The 22,582-nt window shown below is 40.6% G+C and overlaps 1 protein-coding gene across 3 annotated transcripts in view; it reads left to right on the top strand.

Moving 5' to 3' along the window:
• The window catches only part of PFKP (phosphofructokinase, platelet), an 82,571-nt gene that overhangs the window by 16,146 nt on the left and 43,843 nt on the right, over positions 1-22,582 (top strand). For all 3 annotated transcript variants that reach the window (XM_084620844.1, XM_084620843.1, XM_084620842.1), the window contains exons 2-5: positions 1,563-1,636; positions 12,951-13,028; positions 16,687-16,876; positions 21,092-21,257. In XM_084620844.1, the coding sequence (XP_084476970.1) occupies positions 1,563-1,636; positions 12,951-13,028; positions 16,687-16,876; positions 21,092-21,257 (508 nt within the window). The remainder of the gene's footprint in view (positions 1-1,562; positions 1,637-12,950; positions 13,029-16,686; positions 16,877-21,091; positions 21,258-22,582) is intronic.

Here is a 22,582-nt window from a genome sequence, read left to right as displayed (position 1 = left end):
TCCGCTGACATAGCTACTGCCGTTTGTTGGGGGTGGTTTAATATCAGTAGGGGAGCGCTTTCCCATTGACATAGAGTGGCGACACGAGAGATCTTACAGCTGCATCAGTACAGGTCTCTAGTGTAGACATAGCCTTAATGTTCAGTTCTTCCACAATAAGAGACTTCTGTTTAATAACAGATACTTTATTTGTGTTGTGTTCCTAAGTAAGAGGCACTTGAGGAAACCTCAGGGTCACTGGGACCTTCACACTAATCAATTTCAACATTCACAAAGAGGTTAGTTCAGTGGGTCTTTAAATACTTCCTTGGCAGTGATAGTATCTAGGCTCCCTGAGGACAGGCCATATGCATGACTTTGCTTGTGGATTTGGAGATTCAGGTCAACTCTGTTGTGTGGTTTGATCATCTTATGAGTTTCAAATCAGGGATTATTTTGCACCTACATCATCAGCAGAGCTGATCTATTTATTTGCTATTTCCAGTAACTAATGAATCCTATTGATCTGGGGGACTGTAGATACTATACTATATTTGTTGCTGTGTTGTATCTGTAAATCCAAGGAGAGTGCTGATCAGCTGTTAGAGAAGTCTCTCAGCTTCCTTGCCCCTCTCTTATAGCTCTGTATTTGTTTCTTATGCCTGGGGTCTGTTGGTAATTCTCCATGTTTTTTTTCATGAGTAATATTCGCCACGGTAGATGGAGAGAGCCATTATAATAGACACCACATTCTTTTAGACTCTTTGAATTGACACCCATTGGGTGTGCTATAAAATGGTTCTGTGGAACATATTTGCTGCTTAATATATGGAAGTATTAATACTGATTTACACAAGTATGACATCATTCAGCCAAGTGTTTCAATTTGTCAGGCATCTATGAAAAGAGTACTCCGGGCTCCATTGTGAGCTGCAGAACATCCCCGCACAGGGGAGTAAGATGCCATAAGGCACTCCCTTACCCATGCTATCCACATCACAGATGTGTACTCAAGGGGAGAACTGCTGGCACTGGGTTGCTACTCCCCACTCCTCCCGCAATCATGTGGTTCTGCTCTTCGACAACACACCATCTGTGCAGCTGAGCTGGTTTGGAAGAAAGTGAGCTGGACCAGGAAAAAATGCTAGCACAGCTTACTTTCCCCTCTGGAGTGAGGGGAGGCGGGAGGCAGGCACTGAATTGTGCCTGCAAGTCTTGCAAATTGCAAAGTGCCAAACCACCAGTCTTATGTCATTTATCAGTCACCACTTTCTAATTACTGTTTATTCTGATAATATCTTGACAATTTCATCAAGCTCCCCTGTTCAGTGTCCATATAATGATGGTACTAAAACAAATAACTCTGCCCCCTTCAACTTATAGAGCTGGCTGCATTGTCAGTATGTACATTTCTGTTATAGAAAAAGCTTTTTTTTCTGTTTAGGAACAATTTATAGCTTCCAATTCCTTCGTCGTTGTTGTTGTTGGATTTTGTTTTAGACAAAGGTATTTCAAGTTAATATTAGAAAATTGAGATAACCTTGCATAATTTTGTAATAAATGAATTCACTTTCTCTTCCCAGGTATGAATGCTGCGGTACGTGCAGTAGTGCGTATGGGAATCTACGTAGAAGCTAAAGTATATTTTATCTATGAGGTTAGTTTTCCTGTTGTATTCAGTCTGTATTTGATTTTTGCATGTGTATGTCCTTGTTCCTGTGGAATTTCACATGGACTTTAATGGTGTAAAAACTCAAAATGTTACACATGGTGTTCCTTATTGTTACACCAAAAGCCTTTTTTGCCCATGAAAGGTAATTTATCTGGTAATGACCAAGAGATGATATTCTAATTAAAATAGAAGTTTGAGTTCTGGTTCCAGACCTTTTCTGCATACAAGAGCAAGGGGTTGGGAATATTGAGAAGACTTAGCTGTGGTTGTTGATGGGATCAGGCCTTGCATTATGCAGCAATGACCTGTCTATCTATACCTGAATACCTTCTGTAAGGTATTCATCTAGCCCCCCCCCCTTTACTCTAGTATGAGCACCTTACAACTTTTGAGGTATTTATTCTGACAATACCCCTGTGAGGCAGGAAAGTAGTGTTATTCCCAGTTTACAGATAGGGAACTGAGGCACAGAAAGATTACATGACAGGAGTAGTCTGCAGCTGGTTCTATAGCCGCTGGACAGTCTTTCCTATTCTGCAAACTAAGGGGAGCAGTTGACAGGCTACACAATGAAGTCCTATCCACTTCTTTCCAAATATCAGAAATATTGTGTCTGTGATTGATGTATTTGTAAGTGAAGTTACATTCAAATTGCATGGGATATGGAAATTTGAAAGACATATACGTGTACATCAAAAGGAGAAAACTATTTATGTAAATGTTACAGGAAAATGCCAATATTGTACTCTGATTTAATAAAGAGATACATTTTAACTTTAAAGTATGTGAATATTGGAATACAGTAAACCTTTTAAACAGAGGGCCCATTTGTATTGTATGTTGGCATTATATCAGTTCTCCTTTAGAAGCCTTTAGCTTTTAAAAGTAAAGCAATCATGGGATAACATGGGCAGTCCTCTCATGGATCAGTAACTGGTTAAAAGACAGAAAACGAAGGGTAGGAATAAATGGTCAGTTTTTAGAATGGAGGGAGGTAAATAGTTGTGTTTCCCAGGGATCTGTACTGGGACCAGTGTTGTTTAGCTTATTCATAAATGATCTGGGAAAAGGGGTAAACAGTGAGGTAGCAAAATTTTGCAGATGTACAAAATTATTCAAGATAGTTAAGTCCAAAGCAGACTACGAAGAGTTACAGACTCACAAAACTGGGTGACTGGGCAACAAAATAGCAGATGAAATTCAGTGTTGATAAATGCAAAGTAATGAACATTGGAAAACATAATCCCAACTATACATGCAAAATGATGGGGTCTAAATGAGCTGTTACCACTCAAAAAAGAGATCTTGGCGTCATTGTGGACAGTTCCCTGAAACCATCCACTGAATGCGCTGCAAGAGTTAAAAAAGCGAACAGAATGTTAGAAACAATTAGGAAAGGGATAGATCAGTGGCTTTCAACCTTTTTTCATTTGTGGACCCCTAAAAAAATTGAAAAGGAGGTGTGGACTCCTTTGGAAGTCTATTGTCTGTGTATATAGTTGAATTCTGTTCAGTCAGTTTTCAGTCTAAGTGTTCCACAGACCGCTTAGACATAGTCCGTGAACCCCCAAGGGAGTCCATGGACCACAGGTTGAAAACCACAGGGATAGATAAAAAGACAGACAATATCATAATACTTCTATGTAAATCGATGGTTTTGCCCATACCTTGAATACTGCGTGCAGTTCTGATCACCTCATCTCAAAAGCAGATCTATTAGAATTGGAAAAGGTACAGTGAAGGACAACAAAATGAATAAGGGTAGGGAACAGCTTCCATATGAGGAGAGATTAAAAAAGACTGGGACTGTTCAGCTGGGAAAAGAGAGGACTAAGAGGGGAGATCTATAAAATGGTGACTGGTATGGAGAAAGTGAATAAGCTACTGTTGTTTACTCCTTCACATAATACAAGAACCAGGGGTCATCCAATGAAATGAATAGATAGCAGATTTAAAACAAACAAAATAAAGTACTTATTCATACAATGCACAGCCCATGGAACTCATTGGCAAGGGGTGTTGCGAAGGCCAAAACTATAACAGGGTTCAAAAACGAACTAGATAAATTCCTGGAGATTAGGTCCATCAATGGCTATTAGCCAAGATGGTCAGGTATGCAACCCTTGCACTAGCTGTTCCAAGCCTCTGAGTGCCAGAAGCTGGGAGTGGGTGACAGGGGATGGATTACTTGATGATTGCCTGTTCTGGTCATTCTCTCCAGAGCACCTGGCATTGGCCACTGTCAGAAGACAGGATGCTGGGCTAGATGGATCATTGGTCCGACCTAGTATGGCTGTTCTTCTGTTCTTACGTTTTAGAAGTTTATAAACCAAAATAAACATTTTACCTAGGCTAAAATGTGGGATGCAGTTTTGCTAATTAAAGGTGATTTTAGTTTGTCATATAAACCAAATTTAATTATAAAAGTGCTAGAAAATACAGCATTTGTTAGTTTGTATTTACCTAACACACTGTTTATATTTTTAAACTTGATTATTTATTCATTTTCATCCATATCTGTTTATACTCGGAGTTCAGACACTAGAGCTATAAAACACATTGTAAAGGAGTTTTTTTGTTTGTTTGTTTTTGCTTTTGTTTTTTAATGTAAGCTATTCCTAATGCTGGGCACATTAAGCTGTAAAAGTTACTTGGCGTAAGGCATTCACTGAAGTTTGTATAGTAACATAAGCAACATATACATTTATATGTGTTTCAGAATAATGTGTACATATGGTTTATCCAATAGTCTGTGGCAGTTTTAAAAAGGACATGAGTTTAGGGTTGAAAGAAAAAATAAGAACAGCTATTTGAAAAATAACCATCAAGCAAATTTTGGTATTTTGGACACTTCAAAGTTTTGTTTCAAAATGCAGAAATTAATTCGACTATGTTATGAAATATGATGTAGGTTATTCTGAGGCTAAATATGGTAAAAGCTTTCCACAATTTTAGCTTGCAAGAAAGACAGCCAAAGAACTTCTTACTCTGCCCCCTCAAAATCTAAACCCTTGTCAGAAGGACTACAAATTAGCTGTGAGTTGCAAGGGGATTCTAGGAATTGGCAAGCTAGTGAGCACACCACGTATTCAGAAGTTGGTTGTTGTGGCAGCGCAGCACAAAAGATTTCTGGAGCACAGTGCTCTGCTTATTTGCATACCAATTCTCTTTTTGTAATAGGAAAATATTAATTCTACCCCTTCATTCCCTGCCCCTCCATGGTTTGAAATTAATATGTCTGCAATCTGCATGGTTTGCTACCCCTATTGTATGACTTAATGGATGACTGGCAGTGAAGTATGGATTGGGTCCTGCATCATGATGATATGGGGAAGTGAGAGTGGACAGACGTTGGGGTTGAAGCCTTAGGGGCAGATCCTTGGGTGCAGCCAAAATACACAGAGTGCAAGTCAAGAAGCCGTATGCAAAGATGGCTTAAAGCTCCTGTGTTACTGTCCTGCCCTGGTGTGTCTGTGTACATGGACTATATGGCTGTTCTCTTTACCCTGTGGTAGAGCAGTGTGAAGGATTCTCTTACTCAAGCCAGGCTACAGCAGTCATAAAGGGTCCAAAGTGCAACTGAGGATCAGTGTGATGTATGGATGTTGAGCTGCACACTCTTTTCCCTGCTGCAGGGAGTATAGAAGTAAGGGCCTGGCACGTAAGACCCCCCCATGTCATGTCTGTGCGTCTGGAGGATCATCCTCACACTGGGAAGTAAAAAATTCACCCTCTTCCTGACTTTGTTTACCCTTAAATTAATAGGATAAGTGTTCAGTTCAAGCCTTCTCAGTCTTGGCTTCTCCTGGAGTTCCTACCTCAGGACTGCTCACATTCATTCACTTTCCATGCCTTTCCAAGACTAACCTGTTCTTAAATTGACCAGAAATGTTGAAATACGTCTTTATATGACATTCTGGGGTGCAATCCAGACCAGTGAGGCGTTATGTCACCCTTGCCCTGCAGCTTGGGGTGCCTCACAGTGCTTTCCTGCTATAGCTCCCAACCTGGACTTCTCACAAACAGAATGCAGGTTACACTCTGAGTGTTTGTGTATAGCCACAGCCCGGGTCCAGCAACCCTGGCCCCAGCAGCTTGTCAGCAAACACCAGCTACTCTCGGACTTCCAGCAGCCTTGAGTTCCACTTGCAGGTGACCCCAACACATGCCCAGTCCCAAATTTCCCACCCAAAAAGTATAAGCTGCACTGTCCAGCCCTCTTCTGGACAGTGCAGTTATTAGGTCTGTTTCCCATCTAAGGGGATCAATAAACAACAGTTTGCTACCCTAAATGGAGTTACCCACACAATTCAGTTTAAACATAACACTGGATTAGTTTTGATTAATGAATAAAACAAGCTTATTTAACTTCAAGGAGATACGTTTTAAGTGAGTACCCGTATAAGGCATTAAAGTCAGAAATGGTTACAAGAGAAATAAAGATAAAATGCTTCCTAAACTTAACAAACAAGATTTGGTTCAAGGTGAACTTCTTACCATATGCTTCCAGCAACAGGGCTGACCAAACTTCAGGTCAGGATCTCTCCCCAAAGTCAAATGGGCAGGTTTCTTTTGCCTTCTTTGGTGAAAGAGTGAGAGATGGATAGGAAGAGATAACTTGGAGCGGTTTTGCCCCTTACTTTTATAGTTCAGTCACCCTTTGAAATGCATTTTCTTGAGGACAAGCCCTAGGTAAAATTCATTCAAATAATAAAGCAGGGCGGTGAAAGATTTTGCACCTTGTTTCTTTTCACCTCTGTTTGCTGAAATGCAGATTTTCCTTGTCTTCTGTCTTCCCCCTCTTGTTGTCTGAAGACACTGTTATATGTCTTCCCCCTCTTGTTGTCTGAAGACACTGTTATATGTTACAACTTATAGGTAAATTGAGTTAAACACCCATTCCTTAGTTTAAGACCTGCTTGACCAGTCCTGCCTAATCAGGGCTAGTGGGTTTGAACATGTGCAACTAATATTATTCAGGGGGAATTCATAACTTTGCATATAATGTTGCCACACACATTTCATTATGATATTATTGACCAGCAAGTTATTAGTTTTCCAGTGATACCTCACAAGGCATATTTTATACAAAAATTATTACAATGGTATGTAGGGTGTGAATACAGGGATGCATTCTGTCATACTTTAGTAGACCACTTAATACACTCAAATATGTAACTGTTGATATTCTGCAATTTTTAGCTTTGTTAATGCCTTCCAGGATAAGGCAAATTGGGGATAATCACAGATTAATTACTACAGTTTGAAGACATGAATCTGTAGAAGTTGCGTGAGGTGAATATTGATGTACAATGGAGTTACTCTAGCAGAGCAGGGATTCCAACAGAGAGTAACATTCTATCTTGTTTACACTTGTGTAGGTCTGGAACACAGGAGCATATGATTCGTTGTGAGTAGGGGACATGCCTGTGAGAGAGAGATCTGCTTCTAGTTCAACCCTTTCAACATTACACTGTAGGCAGTCACCAGTTATTCTTCTTTGATTTGGGTGTTGATTAATCACGCAGTCGTTTTTCTTTCATGGGTGCATACAAATGCCTTAGAAATATGCGGTTTGCAGTATTGTTGTAACCATGTTGGTCCCAGAGAAAGACAAAGGGTGGGGGGAGGTAATATTTTTTATTGGACCAAATTCTGTTGGTGGAAGAGACAAGCTTCCAAGCTGCACAGAGCTGTTCTTCAGGTCTGGAAAAGGTAACCACAGTGTCACAGCTAAATACAAGATCATTAAACATACGGGGTTAATGCATGTTGCAAGAAACCACTTAAAATGAAGTGGTCAATTAGCACTGCTACAGTCCATAGAACAAAGAAGGGCTAGTAGATTACCAATTGTTGTAAAGAGCCATAAAACCAGTGTCTCTGTTGAGACTATGATTTTTAGTGTCTAGGAAAGTTATGAGTTTAAGTTCTCCTGCTTGTATTTTGAAGGCTTGCATTTTGATGGTTTCTTTTGAGGATGAGTACTGGTAGGTCAGCTTGTATTGTGAAAAATGTTCGCCTATGGGTGATAGGGTGTTTTTGTCTTTTATCATTTTTCTGGATGAGCTCATTAAAGAGCACAGTGATTGTCTAGTTTTACCGACATAGCTGTTAGGACATTTGATGCACTGGATGAGGTACACCACATGTCATGATAGACACATGTAGGGGTATTGATCATTATAGCAGAGAGATGTCTGTAGGTTTTCCATCTGTTTTTCTGGCAGTATGTGGTACCGCTCTGAATTGGTGTGTTCTAGCCTCTGGGGAGCTTCTGATGTTGAGCTTGGAGATGTTGGGGGGTCTTTGGAAGACTAGAAGAGGGGTTTTGGGAAAAATTTCTTTCAGGGTATCATCCACATCAAGTAAGGGTTATAATTGTTTGATGATACCCCATGTAGGTTCCAGTTTGAGGAGTGTGATCAGTGGTGGTTTGTTTTTGTATTGAAGCAAGTTCTCTTGGGTTATTTGGGTGGCCTGTTCCATGATGTGATCAACCTCTCTGGTGGAGTGAAGCTGCTCTGGGAGGTTACAAAACAAAACAAAAACACCACCAAAAACCTGAGGGTTAAAAATATTTCTGTTTAGAGCCAATTGGTGAAATTAAAGGCCTTGAAATTTTCAGCCTGACCTATTAAAGTTGATGAGCCAAAGGCAGTCCATCCCATAAATGCTTCCTCTGATGCCACATAAAATTGTTTCATCCTCTTTACTAGTTTCTTCTGCAGGGTCAAGAACTCTGCAGTTGTGGCAAAAAGTAGCCCAACATTCAGGCAAAATGTAGCTGTAATGGGCACAGCTTTGAACTGGGCAAGAACAAACTGGCTGTGGAATAGGATTGAGCTCCTTTATAGCAGCATGTTTATTTATGGAGATGTTTTACTATATGTGTAAACAGATATTAATTTAATGAGCCCTATACAATTCTTTGAAGTACTTTGTGCTGCTTGATAATAACCCAAAGGAAAATGGACCCCAGAGTATAAGGAAAATTAGCAGTTGTTATAGAATAATGAATAAGAGCACAATTTTGATCCCCCAAAAGCAAGGGCATTTGGAAACTCCTAAATTGTTGATTTTAGTCCTGGAAGCTGTATTCTAAATTTGCAGTAAAGGAATATGAGAATTCAGGGTTCAAGTATCTGGGAATACTCCCCCTAACAATTCTATCATCCTTAAGGATTGACTAGACATGAACATTAATCTGGAATAAAATAGGGTGTAAATTTAAAGCAGATTAATTATTCCTGATTAACTCCCAGTGTAGACACCCAAATTCTGGAATAAGACTGCCTTATTCTGAATTAGTGTAATGCACTTCCAGAGTGGATTAGCTAATGTGGAATAAGGCAATTTTATTGCAGGATAAGAGTGTCCACTCTTGGAGTTAATCTGGAATAGCCTTTACTCATGTTGAGTAGAATGTTGGTTTGCAAGCAAACCCATCGCTCATGGAGTAATGTACTACTCAGTATGGGTACCCGCTGTACTATATGTTAACATATAGTCAGTCACCTCCTGGATTGATACCAGAAGAGCATTCTGTCCTCACAGAAAGTATTAATACTGCTGAGTTTATTTTTATCAAGGTGTGAAAGCTCTAGCTCCGAGAGATAGAAATATATTTAAAAATACCATATTGTTTCTGGAGGCTAGGTTAATATTTCACCTCTGAACTCCAGGAATTAAATTTGGTATAATCACTAATTGGAGATGAGTGATAATTAGTGGTTCTCATTTTGGACTCAATCCTGTTAGGTATTGAGTTCATAATGAGAGGTACTAAGGTTTTTAAACCCTCATAATCCCTTTTAAACCTTATGACAGCATCTTACAGGATTGGACATGTAGTCCCTGGTGGATGTTTGTCCATCACTAAACCACAGAATTTTACATAATTCATCTTGATTGGTAGTCTACTTCTGACAGGGTAGAAGTGAAAACACAGGGGTGTACACTGGCAGAACTCTGTGGGAAAACTTCCACAGTGGGTGCTATGCTATGTTTTATGGACTTAATACTCAGTGAAATTGGTTCCTCACTTTCTTGAACACTAGCATTCAGCAAGTGAACCACTAATTAAATAAAAAAGAATATCTAAATAGAAAAAAAAATAGCCTGGTATAATAGTAATTCAGCAGGAGTTGCTAACTCGTTTGTTCTTTTCTAAATACTTTTGTCTGCCCCTTCCTGCTTGCTTTGTATCAAATGCAGCTGTTCTGTTGGGGCAAAGGCTCTGTTTTGATGGTCCACCCTCTGAGACTGATAGAGGCTGATAGTTTTAGATGTCTCTGAGATAGAGCAGTCTGTTGGATTCTATTTGGTCTTGTGGGACACTATAAGAATCTGGTGTCCACACCTACGTATATGGTGGCTCCCAAAGGCCAACTTCCTCACCTTTTTCCTTGCTGCTACTGCTGCTATTGTTTGTTTGTATTGTGGAAGCACCTAGGAGCCCCATAGTCCTAGGTGTTGAAGGCCTGGGGTTGGGGAGGGTTCTATCCAACAGAGGGGTCAGTACTCATGGGGTGTAGCCTTCTGCTTCCTGCTTGCATAGTCCCCACTGGCCTCCTCAGCAGAGGAGAGTAACTGCTGCTAGGTAGCTTGTTCAGCTGCAGCTTTGGGGACGTGATATGGGCAGAAAGCCAACATGGAGCCCCAGCAGCCAAGAGTGCCCCTCCTGCATGGAGCCCCACCCGCTTCCCCTGCTGGGCAGATCCCCCTCCTCACCCTGATCCCTCAGTGCAGCCCCGTTGGGACTTTGCAACCGACAGTTTTGAAACCTCTGCTCTAGTTCAAACAGAAATTAATTCAGGGAGGTTCTATGGCCTGTCTTTTAGAGGAGTTCACACCAGATGAGCATAATGGCCTCATCTAGCCTTATAAAATATGAATTTATGCGTGAAGGAAGATAGCTTGAGCACCAGTGGGGAAAGACCCTTTTGTCCCATATTTATTGTGACATAAAGAATATTTTGGGTTCTTTGCTTTCTGATCAAGGGACCTCTTCTGGTTCGTGAATAACTTGTTGAAACCTTCTTGTCTCCAGTTGGACTGCAGCTGAGTATTTCTTGCTGTGAGGAGATTTGATGCACTTTACTCAGATTCAAATGTAAAGCATCAAAATTAAAAGTCTAAATTAATTCATACTGAGGAAAACCTGGTTTTGTGGTGTGTGTGTGTGTGTGTATGTGCATGTACGCATGTGTGTTCACACATGCATTTTTCCAGTATTCTGCTTACCTTGGAGGGAAATGTGTTACCAATTACTTCAGTTTCTAGAGACCTTTTTTAGATCTATCCTAAGAGTAAGTAAAACATAGAAAAATCACAGAAATTAGCATCTGAAAGACCTTTCATGAAGCCTGTCTATTCCTTTACCCACTGCATGATTGCACCTAAAATATATTTATTTCTCCAGTATACTTTGGGAAGAAGCTTCTACCACTTCCCTTTTGAGCCTATGCCATAAACTATTTGAGACTTCCCTTCAGAGAATTCACAGTCACTCAGGATGATACTCATAATATTTTACACAGTATATAGTTTCTTCTTACTGATTTTATCTTATTACTCCTTTGGGTCACCCTAAGTACTTTTTTCTCCATCTGTAACCTTTTATGCCCATTAAACATTGGTAGGCTTATCAGGTTCCCTGAGTAATCACTTAGTGAAACAAAAAATATTTGTGCTTTTGATCTTTCCTCATTATTAATCCCTCCAGCTCATAATCAGTCATTTCTGTTGTTCTCTGAACTCCCTCCAATTTACAGCCCCAATTTTTTAGTATTCAGATTCCCCAGACTGAGAGGTGCAATCCTGCCAGAGTTCTATAGAGAAGGACCATTAACTCTTCGCTCTATAGCATGATTACTCTGCACATGCAGCCACAAGCCACTTTGCCCAATTTTGTTACCATATTGGACTGCATCCATTTTTAATTTAATGTCCACAAGGTTGAATAGCAGCTCTAAATTTCTTTCCTATCAGATATACTAGCTTGTATTTTTCCAGATTAAATTACATTTTATTTCATTCCTCTCACCATCTTTTGCAGCACTTCCCAATAAATTAGAATCTGCAAATGTCAGTATCCTGTTGTTAATACTACATAGTGAATTAATGAAGCCAGATTATCACTGAGCCCCACAGCTTCCCACTAGACATCTTTCCTCTTCTCATCATGATACATTGCCTTTTAACAGTATCCAATGATTTTCCCAGCCAATTTGAATTAGGTTTTGAGGCGCAGATATAAATGCTTTACCAAAATCCAGGTACATTGCCTCTGCTACATTTCCTTCACCATTAGTTGTGTAAAAAAGAGCGTCTGACCCCATTTGTTCTTTGTAATCCAATTTTGCTTGTTGCTTTTGATTCTGTTTTGCTCTGAGATGTTTCAAGATTTTCCCCGTTACTTTAAAATGTATTTAAATAATGCTTTCTAAATAATAAATGTCACAATTACTTTTCTCTCCTTTGTGGAGACCATAAGCACACTTCCTTTCCCCTTGGTCTGTCCCCAGTACTTCATGGTTCTTCAAAAATCATAGAATGTGTAACCTTTAATGCACAGCAGATATATTGCCATTCCCTTAGACTAGCTGTCTATGTATATCCCATACTGGCACTTCTCTGAAGCCACTTTTCTTCAGAATCTCACCTTAGTTTTTATAAGTAAGTCTCTAGATGTCATGGTTGTGAAGAAATCTTCAAAAAAAAAAATGAACTGAATGTAACTGATGCAGAGATGAGCCTTCAGAGAGGCTGGAACACTAGCTGTGAGAGGCATGAACCACACCATTCATCTTAGTGGAGGGTTAACTCAGCAATCCGGTGAGAGTTATTTAATTGTCAGTATTGTTAACTTTTTCATCCTTTATGTAAAAAAATGAGATGGAGGGTCACAGATCCTCAGAGTTTATTGAGAGCGATGACTCCTGTCAGTGCCACAAGTAGTGGTTTTTGGGAGATACCACCAAGCCTCATGAGCCAACAGGGCCTATGGGTACATTCATGTACCTCAAGGGGGGAGCTTAAGAAGCCCATTAGAACCAAGTGGCACATACGATCATATTGTGAACATCAACACAATTTACTGTGAATAGTGTATAATTTTTGTGGTTCATGTCAGTGGGGCTAAAGTTGTGGGTGGAGCTTGGGAGAGTACTACTGTCTAAAATATATGCATATTGCATATATATATATAAATGTACAACATGCCCATCACCCCAGTAGTAAAATACTATGCAGAATGACATGTCAGGTTTTCTAAAATATGTTTCTCTTGTCTCAGGGTTACCAAGGTATGGTTGATGGAGGTGACAACATTGTTGAAGTGTCATGGGAAAGTGTTTCAAGCATCTTGCAAGTGGTAAGTATGGAGAACAACCAAAAACAAAGCAAAACCCTCATTTGAAATCATTAACCAGAATTTTTAAACTTAAAGATTAAGGCCAAGAATTTCAAAAGTAGTCAGCGAGGTTGACTGGCTCCATTTTGGGCATCCAACTTCAAACTCTTGTTGACAGTGCCTGATTTTCAGATAATTGCTGCTCAGCACCTTCCAGAAATCAGACCTCTATGAGGTATGTCATGCTGGCCACCTAGAAACAGTAACCCCTTTTGAAAATGTAGGTCCTAGGTTTTCAAAATTGGGTGCCCAAAGTTAGGCTGCTAAATGCATGTTTAGGCATACACATTAATCAGGAGTGGCAGAATTGGGCCCAAGAAGTTTAAAACAATGTCATATTAGTACTGTAGTAGGGAAATGCTGTGTTTTATGTGATGCCATGGAAGCTGTTCACCAATAAAAGTAAACATTTACATTTTTAAAATTTATATGCAAAACAATTGCTAAAAAATGAACCATTATATGTGGAGGCTAGTGCACATACCTGGTGGGCTCCTATAACCAGATCACTGTGCAAAACAAGATTGTGCTGTAGTTACCTCTCTGCAGTATTTCTTCTTCACAAAATAGCTCTCATTTTCACTCACACATAAAAGAAAGGTAGGATGTTACTTGCAGGCCTTTCTGTTCTTTTCTATCCTATTCTAATTTTATTTTGCATAAATAAGTATTTTTTCAGGAATGGGTAATTTTTTTTTCTACTTGTTTCATAGTTCTGTTTCTGAATAGAGGCACCCACTGTTAGTAGCAAATGGGTCACATGCTTCTTTCACTTAACACAGTCTCTTGCCTATTATCATGTCTGATGTCTGATGTTTCTAGTGTGAGTCATTTTACACATTGTTTCCATTATGGCTGGTTACTTTTAGAACCACTTCAAGAGTGTGTGTGTGCGCCTCACTCTCATTCATGGAGTCAGGTTTCCCAGCTCTCTTCTTCCTCACTTTCATCTTCCCATTATCAGCTTGTTGTGACTTTCAACACATATGGGCAGTGCCATGAAATGGTTTAGAACAGGAAGTGCTCGATGGTGAGGCAGACTGTTTCAGATGGCAATACAAACTGTATAAATTCCAAGCTCAAATTTGGGTTGGGCCTGGCTCAGATTTCTTGTTTTTACTGTACATAGGAAATGATTATGAAACACTGAAGTGATAATCTCCAAATCTTCTGCTAGGAAAAAAGAAAAGCTTCTGCATTATGTCAATGTTACTTTCCAGTATACATTAGAAATACAGTAAAACTACAATCAAGGACAGTAAGCTTGTATAAAAGACAAAATGATGATTATATATTTTCTGTAAAGCTTGCTGACAGATTCTGAACAAATTTTAAACAACTAACAAAATTTTCCAAAAGCCAGGACTTGATGTTCAACTACCCAGACATCTGTTGGGAAAATAATACAGCTGGGCACAGATTATCCAACAAATTCTTGGAATGAATTGGAGACACATTTTATTACAGAAGGTGGAGAAAGTGACTAGGGGAGAGTCTATTCTAGATTTGATTCTGACAAACAGGGAGGAACTGGTTTTAGAATTTGAAGGTGGAAGGCAGCTTGGGTAAAAGTGTCCATGAAATGATAAGAGTTCATGATCTAAAGAATAGTAAGAGGGAAAATAGCACAATAAAAATAATGGAATTTCAAGAAGGCAGACTTTAGCAAACTTAGAGAATTGGTAACAAAGCTCCCGTGGGAATGAATTCTAATGGAAAAAAGAATTCTGGAGAATTGGCAGTTTTTTAAAGAGATATTATTAAGGACACAAGAGCAAACTATTCCAATGCATTTGAAAGAGGAAGCATGGTAAGACACCACCTTGGCTTAACCAGCAGATCTTTAATGACCTGATACTCCAAAAAGAGTTATATTAAAAAGTAGAAACTAGGTCATATTACAAAGAATGACTATAAATAAAACCAACACAAGCAGATAGGGACAAAATTTGAAAGACCAAGGCATAAAGGGTAGCAAGAAAACATTTTACAAATACAATAGAAGCAAAAGGAAGAGCAAGGACAAAGTAGGATCATTACTCAATGAGGAGGGAAAGACAATAACAGAAAAAGCAGCAATGGCTGAAGTGTTATATGCCTTTTATGTGTCAGTTTTCACCGAAAAGGTTAGCAGTAATCGGATGACTAACATAGTGAACGCCAGTATAAATGGGGGAGGATCTGAGGCTAAAATAGGGAAAGAACAAGTTAAGAATGTCTTCAAGTCCGCAGAGCTTGATGAAATACATTCTAGAATACTTAAGGAATTAGCTGAAGAGATCTCTGAGCCATTAGCGATTAACTTTGAGAAAGTCTGGAGGATGAGAGAGATTCCAGGGGACTAGGAAAGGGGAAATATAGTACCTATCTATTAAAAAGGGAATAAGGACAACCCAGGGAATTATAGATCTTAACTTTGTACTCAGAAAGATAATGGAGCAAATTATCAAACAATCAGTTTATAAGCGCCTAGAATAAAATAAAGTGATAAGTAACAGACAACATGGATTTGTCAAGAAAAATCATGTCAAACCAACTTAATAGCCTTATTTGACACGGTAACAAACCTTGTGGATTGAGGGGAAGCAATAGATATGATATAACTCAACTTTAGTAAGGCTTTTGATACAGACGCACATACCTTCTCATAAACATGGTAGAGAAATATATCCTAGATGAACCTACTGTAAGGTGGGCACACAATAGGTTGGAAAAGCGTACTCAGAGTGTAGTTATTAATGCTTCACAATCAGACTGGAAGGACATAACAAGTGGGTCCCTCAGGGATCTGTCCTGGGTCCAGTTCTATTCAAAATGATTTGGATAATGTCACAGAATACACTTATAAAGTTTGTGGATGATACCATGCTGGGAGGGATTGCAAGCTCTGTAAAGGACAAATCTTGACAAACTGGAGAAATGGCCTGAAATACATAGGATGTAATTCAATAAGGACGCATGCAAAATTCTCCACTTAGGAAGAAACAATCAATTGCACAAATACAAAATGGGAAAGGACTTCCAAGCAGGGTGTACTGCAGAAAAGGATCTGAGGGTTATAATGGATCACAAACTAAATACGAGTCAACAATGTAACACTGTTGTAAAAAAAAGCAAACCTCACTCTGGAATGTATTAGCAGAAGTGTTGTAAGTAAGACACGAGAAGTAATTCTTCCACTGCTCTCAGCACTGATAAGACGGAGTATTGTGTCCAGTTCTGGGTGCCACATTTCAGGAAAGATGTGGACAAATTGGAGAAAGTCCAGATGAGCAACAAAAATGATTAAGGGTCTAGAAAACATGACTTGCAAGGAAAGATTGAAAAAAATGGGTTTGTTTAATCTGGAGAAGAGAAGACTGAAGGGAGACAGGATAACAGTCTGCAAGTATGTATCTACCACACTTGTTTCCTGCCTCATTGCCTGATATACATGTACCATAGTTTTTAGAATGTAATTTTCCTAGAGGTTTGGGTAACTCTCTATTATTTTCTAGTGTACTCCCGTACTCTTTTTTTGTTAATATTTTCTTAATTAACAAATCAACATAACAAGAATTAGCATTTAACATAAAATATGACAAAGATAAATTAGAACTGATTTATTTCCTTTTTCCAGGGAGGGACAGTTATTGGTAGCGCACGCTGCAAAGAATTTCGTGCCCGGGAAGGCCGTTTGAAGGCAGCTTTCAACTTGATTCAGCGTGGAATCACTAACCTTTGTGTGATTGGTGGTGATGGTAGTTTAACAGGTGCTAATCTCTTTCGTGAAGAATGGAGTGGACTTCTAGAGGAACTGGCACAAAGTGGTAAGTTTGCATCTCTGTGGACATGCAGAACACTTAGATCTTCCTCAACTGATGAAAGAAAATTATGTGTTATTATTACACAGAAAAATTACATTCAAAGAATGTTATTTAGGTTGCAAAGTCAACCACATGACAATTAGGAAATGCTAGATTTATGATTGTTTACACATAACTTTTCAGTCCCTTTGTGCATCCATCCTGTGTTCTCAATGAGTCAGAGTTCCTGTGGGGAAAAAAAATAGCACAGGATCATGTAATTAAAGACTATCGTAATGCATACACAAAAGGGGCCAAATTAAAGTTGCAAAGTGTAACAATGTGGCTTACCCCATGGGCTGAAGAACCTGGGTCTAAGCCATCCCGATTACAGATTGATCCATACCTTACTCCTGAGGGCATTCTGTACCAAAAAATTAAAAATACTGTGCATGGTATTTTAAAATTCTGCAAAATTCTTGCAAATTTTATTTGTCAAATAAATGTGGAGGCTCCAGTGTGGCATTGGGGAACACAGGCCACTGGCTGCACAGAGGTGGGAGATCACTGTGCAGCTTCCCCTCAGGACACAGACTCAGCGGTGAGGGTGCACCCAACCCTGACACCAGCTGGGTCTTCCTCAGTCCAGCCCCCTGCCCCACAGTGATTTAAATCTCTGCCGGCTTCCTGGGCACCCGAAACATACTGCTGGGGAGGGTCATATGACCGCTCTTGTGGCTTCCCTTTGCTCCCCCATCAGAAAGTCATTTTTCTACAGGGAAGTAAAGAAATCTGCGGAGGACATAAATTCTGTGCATGCACAGTGGAGCAGTATTCCCCCAGGAGTAACACCTGAGGGAATCAGGCAATTCACTATAAAGAGCAGAAGGTGGCTGCAGTAATTGGGGAAGCCCAAGGAATTGCAGCTATGCTCATGGACATTTCAGGGAGAAAAAGGGCTACTGCTGGATCATGACACCAGGGAGCTTGGAGGGTAAAGCCCAGTGAGAAGGAGGCTCCTGAGGGGCAAGAAACTCTAACTGCATTTGGGACTGGACGTCAGAGCCCCAGCGAGGGAGATCTGGGAGGACTGGTGGGGGTGTCATATTGGTATGAAAGAAAAGTTCTGGGAATGAGAAAAAATTCACAGCAGAGTGAATGAATGGATGTTTTCTTTGTGTTGTTGGAATGAATTTTAGTTTGGGGCTCTGGGTTACTGTAAACTGGTCCTTGTATTAAATTAGCCCCAGCCAGGGATACTGTTAATCAGAGAAAGCCTCTGTGAGTTCTTAAAGGGCCCCACGGAGAGGGAAAAAAAGAGGTTAGAAGCTGCAGAGACATCGCTGGCCACAAGGGGTGCTCAATAACACAGTAATACTTTTACACCAGAGGTGGGAAAACTGGCCCGCGGGCCACATCCGGCCCACGGGACCATCCTGCCCGGCCCCTGAGCTCCCGGCCTGGGAGACTAGCCCCTGGCCCCTCCCCTGCTGTCTCCCCTCCCCCACAGCCTCAGCTCACTGCACCGCCAGCGCTCTGGCCCGCCGCTCCTGCCAGGCAGTGCGCCAACATGGCTGGCTCCATCCTGCCGCTGTGAGCAGCATGGTAAGGGGGAGAGGAACGGGGGGGGGGGGAGGTTTGGATAGGGGGGTGGGGCAGTCAGGGGACAGGGAGCAGGGGGGGTTGGATAGGGGGTGGCGTCCTGGGTGGGTGGTTAGGGGAGGGGGGTCCCAGGAGGGGGCGGTCAGGGGACAGGGAGCAGGGGGGGTTGGATAGGGGGTGGCGTCCTGGGTGGGTGGTTAGGGGAGAGGGGTCCCAGGAGAGGGCGGTCAGGGGACAAGGAGCAGAGGGGGTTGGATAGGTTGGGGGTTCTGAGGGGGGCAGTCGGAGGTAGGAAGTGGGAGGGGGTGGATAGGGGGTGGGGGCCAGGCTGTTCGGGGAGGCACAGCCTTCTCTACCCGGCCCTCCATACAGTTTTGCAATTATGATGAGGCCCTCAGGCGAAAAAGTTTACCCACCCCTGTGTTACACACAGGAAACCATAAATATGGCATTTCCTAAGTTTTAAGTGCTTGACTTTGCATCCTAAATAACTTTATTTAATGTAGTCTTTATGTGTGTAACATTCTAGAGTTTTAATTAAATGAAAAAAGGGTAAAACCAAGTTTTATGATGTGCAGTTTTAACCACCTTTCCATTATGAATCAACAGCAGGGTCTGAACCCTGGACCTCCAGCACTGCTACTTCTTGAAGTACCAGATTAACAACATTGACTGGCACCCAGAGAAGGCTGTTTTCTCTGAGGAGGGAGTGGGTTTCTGGATCTATGGGATTGTTGCGGGGAAGCCCAGTCTGGCCTGGAGTTCTCTCTCCCCCAATCCCAGAAGTCAGGGGTGCTCCTGTCCCATGTGTTACCCCAGAGGGGTGACTGGCTTCTGGTATCATGTGGTAGATCTGTGGGTAGTTGGCCTCTCTCTCTCCCCCCTCCCCCCTTCCCCTTGCCCCCAACCTGGGAGTTGGGGCAGCTTCTGCCCCATGTGATTCCCCCAAGGGTTGGTTGGGGGAATGATAAATAGTCAAATGGTTTATGAGCAGAGAAGTCTGGTTCAGCTCAGCTCTTTCCTCCCCACCTCTGCTTCACAGCTCCTTCAGCTCCTTGGTGCTGCTGGTTTGGGGCTAGCATGAGCTTAGGCTGGGGAATTGTCAGTGTGGTTTTTGGCAGGCTGCCAGAATTTCCCGCAGTTATGTCTTCATTGCATTAGTTTGAGTGAGAAGTTTTCATGTGTGGATAGGGTAGTGGGTAGGGGCAACAACCAAAAAGAGCCAGAGTTATTTCTGCAGTGAAGACATATCCTGAGGAACATGTGAGAGAAAGTAATGGTGATTTTTAATATCTCAGCCAAATCTGAATGGAATTTCACAGGACAAAAAAGGCACTATGTATCCCGAGGGGAAACCCCTACCGAATATTCAGGCTTGCTACAAACAGTAGATTTATAAGAAACCTTTTTAAGGGATAGCGTTGGGCAACCTTTATATAGACTTTGCTACCACCTTCCTCTGTAATAATAGAAAATGTCCCAGCTATTATGTGTTGCTCAGTTGCACCAAAATGGTGCAGTGGACGTGGTTGCAGTGAGGTTGTCTCCTTGATGTTATAAATTGCAGTTTATGTTTGTGTTGGCTCCAGTTCCCATTCCCTTAGTTCACTTCCTCTACTTTAGCCTCTATTTTTCTAAAAATAACTAATCTGAGATTGGAATTTAGTCTTAAACACATGAATAATATACAATCTTTCAACTGAAGTTGCCGGAAATACTCAAGTGAGTAAAGCTACATACTTGTTTTCAGACTCAGCTCCAAGTGTATTGGGCTGTCACATCACATAATCGCTGAGAAACTTCTCAAAAAGATTCCCAGGAACTGAATGAACTATGCATTGCATAATACATTAGCAATGTTACATTTGTGCCCCTTTTGGATAGCCGTATTTTGGTCCTTAAATATTAGACTAAAAAAAAAAAATGAAAACCCACCCTTTCATACCACATACTTTGCTAGCACAAATTAGAAATTTGTCTTTGGCAAAATTCTGTAACTTTCCTGCATGTAGAATTCTAAATGACTGGCTCAGTATTTTTTCATTGTAGTTTGAGAGAGACATGCTTAGATTTAGAATGTGGCTTCTCCATTCCCACTCACTCCTCAGTCATGAAACAATGTACTGGAGTCTTTCAGTCACACAGAAAGGGTTTTACCCAGCATTTCATGCTGGTGACCATATATTCCCCCTCGTTTTAGAATTTCCTGTCCACTGGGAACATGCTGAGTCACATCCACAGTTCAGTTGCACCCCTTTACTTCTCTCTGTCCCATACATTGAGAGCATAATCTAAATGATGGGTTTCGGGTTTAGGGAGTGACAACCTCAAGGCTAGTTCTAAACTCCCTGAACAAATGGCCCAGCAAATCACTCAGTGGGATGAAGTGCTTTTGGTTTGTTCCAAAAGACAGCTGATCTTAAAGAAAAGCTGTCCTCTTGCTCCAAGAAGTTTTATTCAGCTTTTTTAGCTTGGCTAATCCTTTTCCTACGGAAATGTGTTTTTTATTTTAGAAATTTTAACTCTTACAAAAAAAAAAAAGGACTACATTGTTACATTGCAGCTACAGTCTGATTTTGCTTCATCTCATGTGGCTGGCTATTGTTAATGGATGGTTTTACGGCTATTTCTCTGCAGGCAAGATTGAAGAAGAAGCTGTGAAGAAATATGTTTACCTCAACATTGTGGGGATGGTTGGATCCATAGATAATGACTTCTGTGGCACCGATATGACCATTGGTACTGACTCGGCCTTGCACAGAATCATTGAAGTTGTGGATGCCATCATGACCACTGCTCAAAGGTAACAGGATGCATGGGAGAATACACGAAATTTTAAATTACTACGTTTTTCCCAGTGATAAAATCAGGCATGTTTATGATTTAGTTGTCATAGGATACTTCATATGTATGAACTAATGTGATGTAAGGTTCTTAGACTGTTTAGACCCAGAATTACATTGAGAGCAAAAGTTAACCCTCTTGAATTGCTTTGTGTGTTGTGGGAGAGAATTGGGGTGAGGATAGTCTGAGAGATAGAGCATACATGGTCAGGGAGCATTTTTATGTGTGTTTTGTGTTTGTAAATTTAATCCTTTTATTTTGCTAACTGGATTGAATTGTGAAAATATACTTTCTGTTTTCATTTGTGACTTTCTAATTAAAATATGGATGATGATGATGAAAGAAAGATGCCTATAACTTCAGGGAGAATGCAATGTAATCTGGGCAATGATTGTGCAGTGGTAACCTCCATCCTAAAATGCAGCAACACCTTATTTCAGTCCTGGGCCTTTTATGATTGCAGGAGACCAGTCAGGCTGCACTGTTCCAAAATTTGGGGTGTCTGTGAGATATGAGCAAACGTCCATAAGGGAAAACAATGAGAGTGCAAACCTGAGCAAGAGTTAAACTCATATCTTCAGAGGGGAAAAGTTGATATGTTAATCCAGTTTCCATTTGTCCATCACCTTACTATATTCATCATCACAAAACTTTTAAGAGTGAAATTCACTCCTGTACAGATCAGCACAAGGCCCTGTGCACTAGTTAAATGCCTCTTCAGCACAGAGGGCTGGTGGTGATTCTCTGCACAGGGATGAATTTCACCCGAAGGAAACTGGAACTCTGGAAAAGACTTTTCTGAACTGGTGAAAAAAGATATATAGTTACAGCTCAGCTATGTTGTCACTTTGACTGATATTTCTCACTTCGTCAGACATGCGCAATAGTATGAAAATAACAGGCTGCTTCTAGAAGGCAAAAATATACAGACTTTAGCCAGAGGGGCAGGTGCACTAAAGCTTGGCTTTCTTTTTTAGTATCTCATGCTTCTGCATTGGTATTCCGTGCTACAGAAATACATATGAAAAAACATAGATACTTGATTCAGTTTCACTCTTGACACATAAATCAATGACCATGCTGGTTTTACAGTTAGCCTGGTAATCAATATAGTTATTAGAAACCAAATAGTTACAATCCTTGAAGTGAAACTGCTATGATTGATGGATTAAATATTCTTTCACCCTTTGTTTTTTACTTATTTTTTATGCAAAATTTCGGTCTCTTACGAAAATAAATCAATGCATTTTAGAGAAGCACTACAATAAAAAACTGGTTTGCATG

This window comes from Lepidochelys olivacea, assembly GCF_965140295.1.
Source record: "Lepidochelys olivacea isolate rLepOli2 genome assembly, chromosome: 2".
Taxonomy (NCBI): domain Eukaryota; kingdom Metazoa; phylum Chordata; order Testudines; family Cheloniidae; genus Lepidochelys; species Lepidochelys olivacea.
The sequence above is the reverse complement of the archived record's forward strand: the minus strand, read 5'-3'. Positions and strand labels throughout refer to the sequence as shown.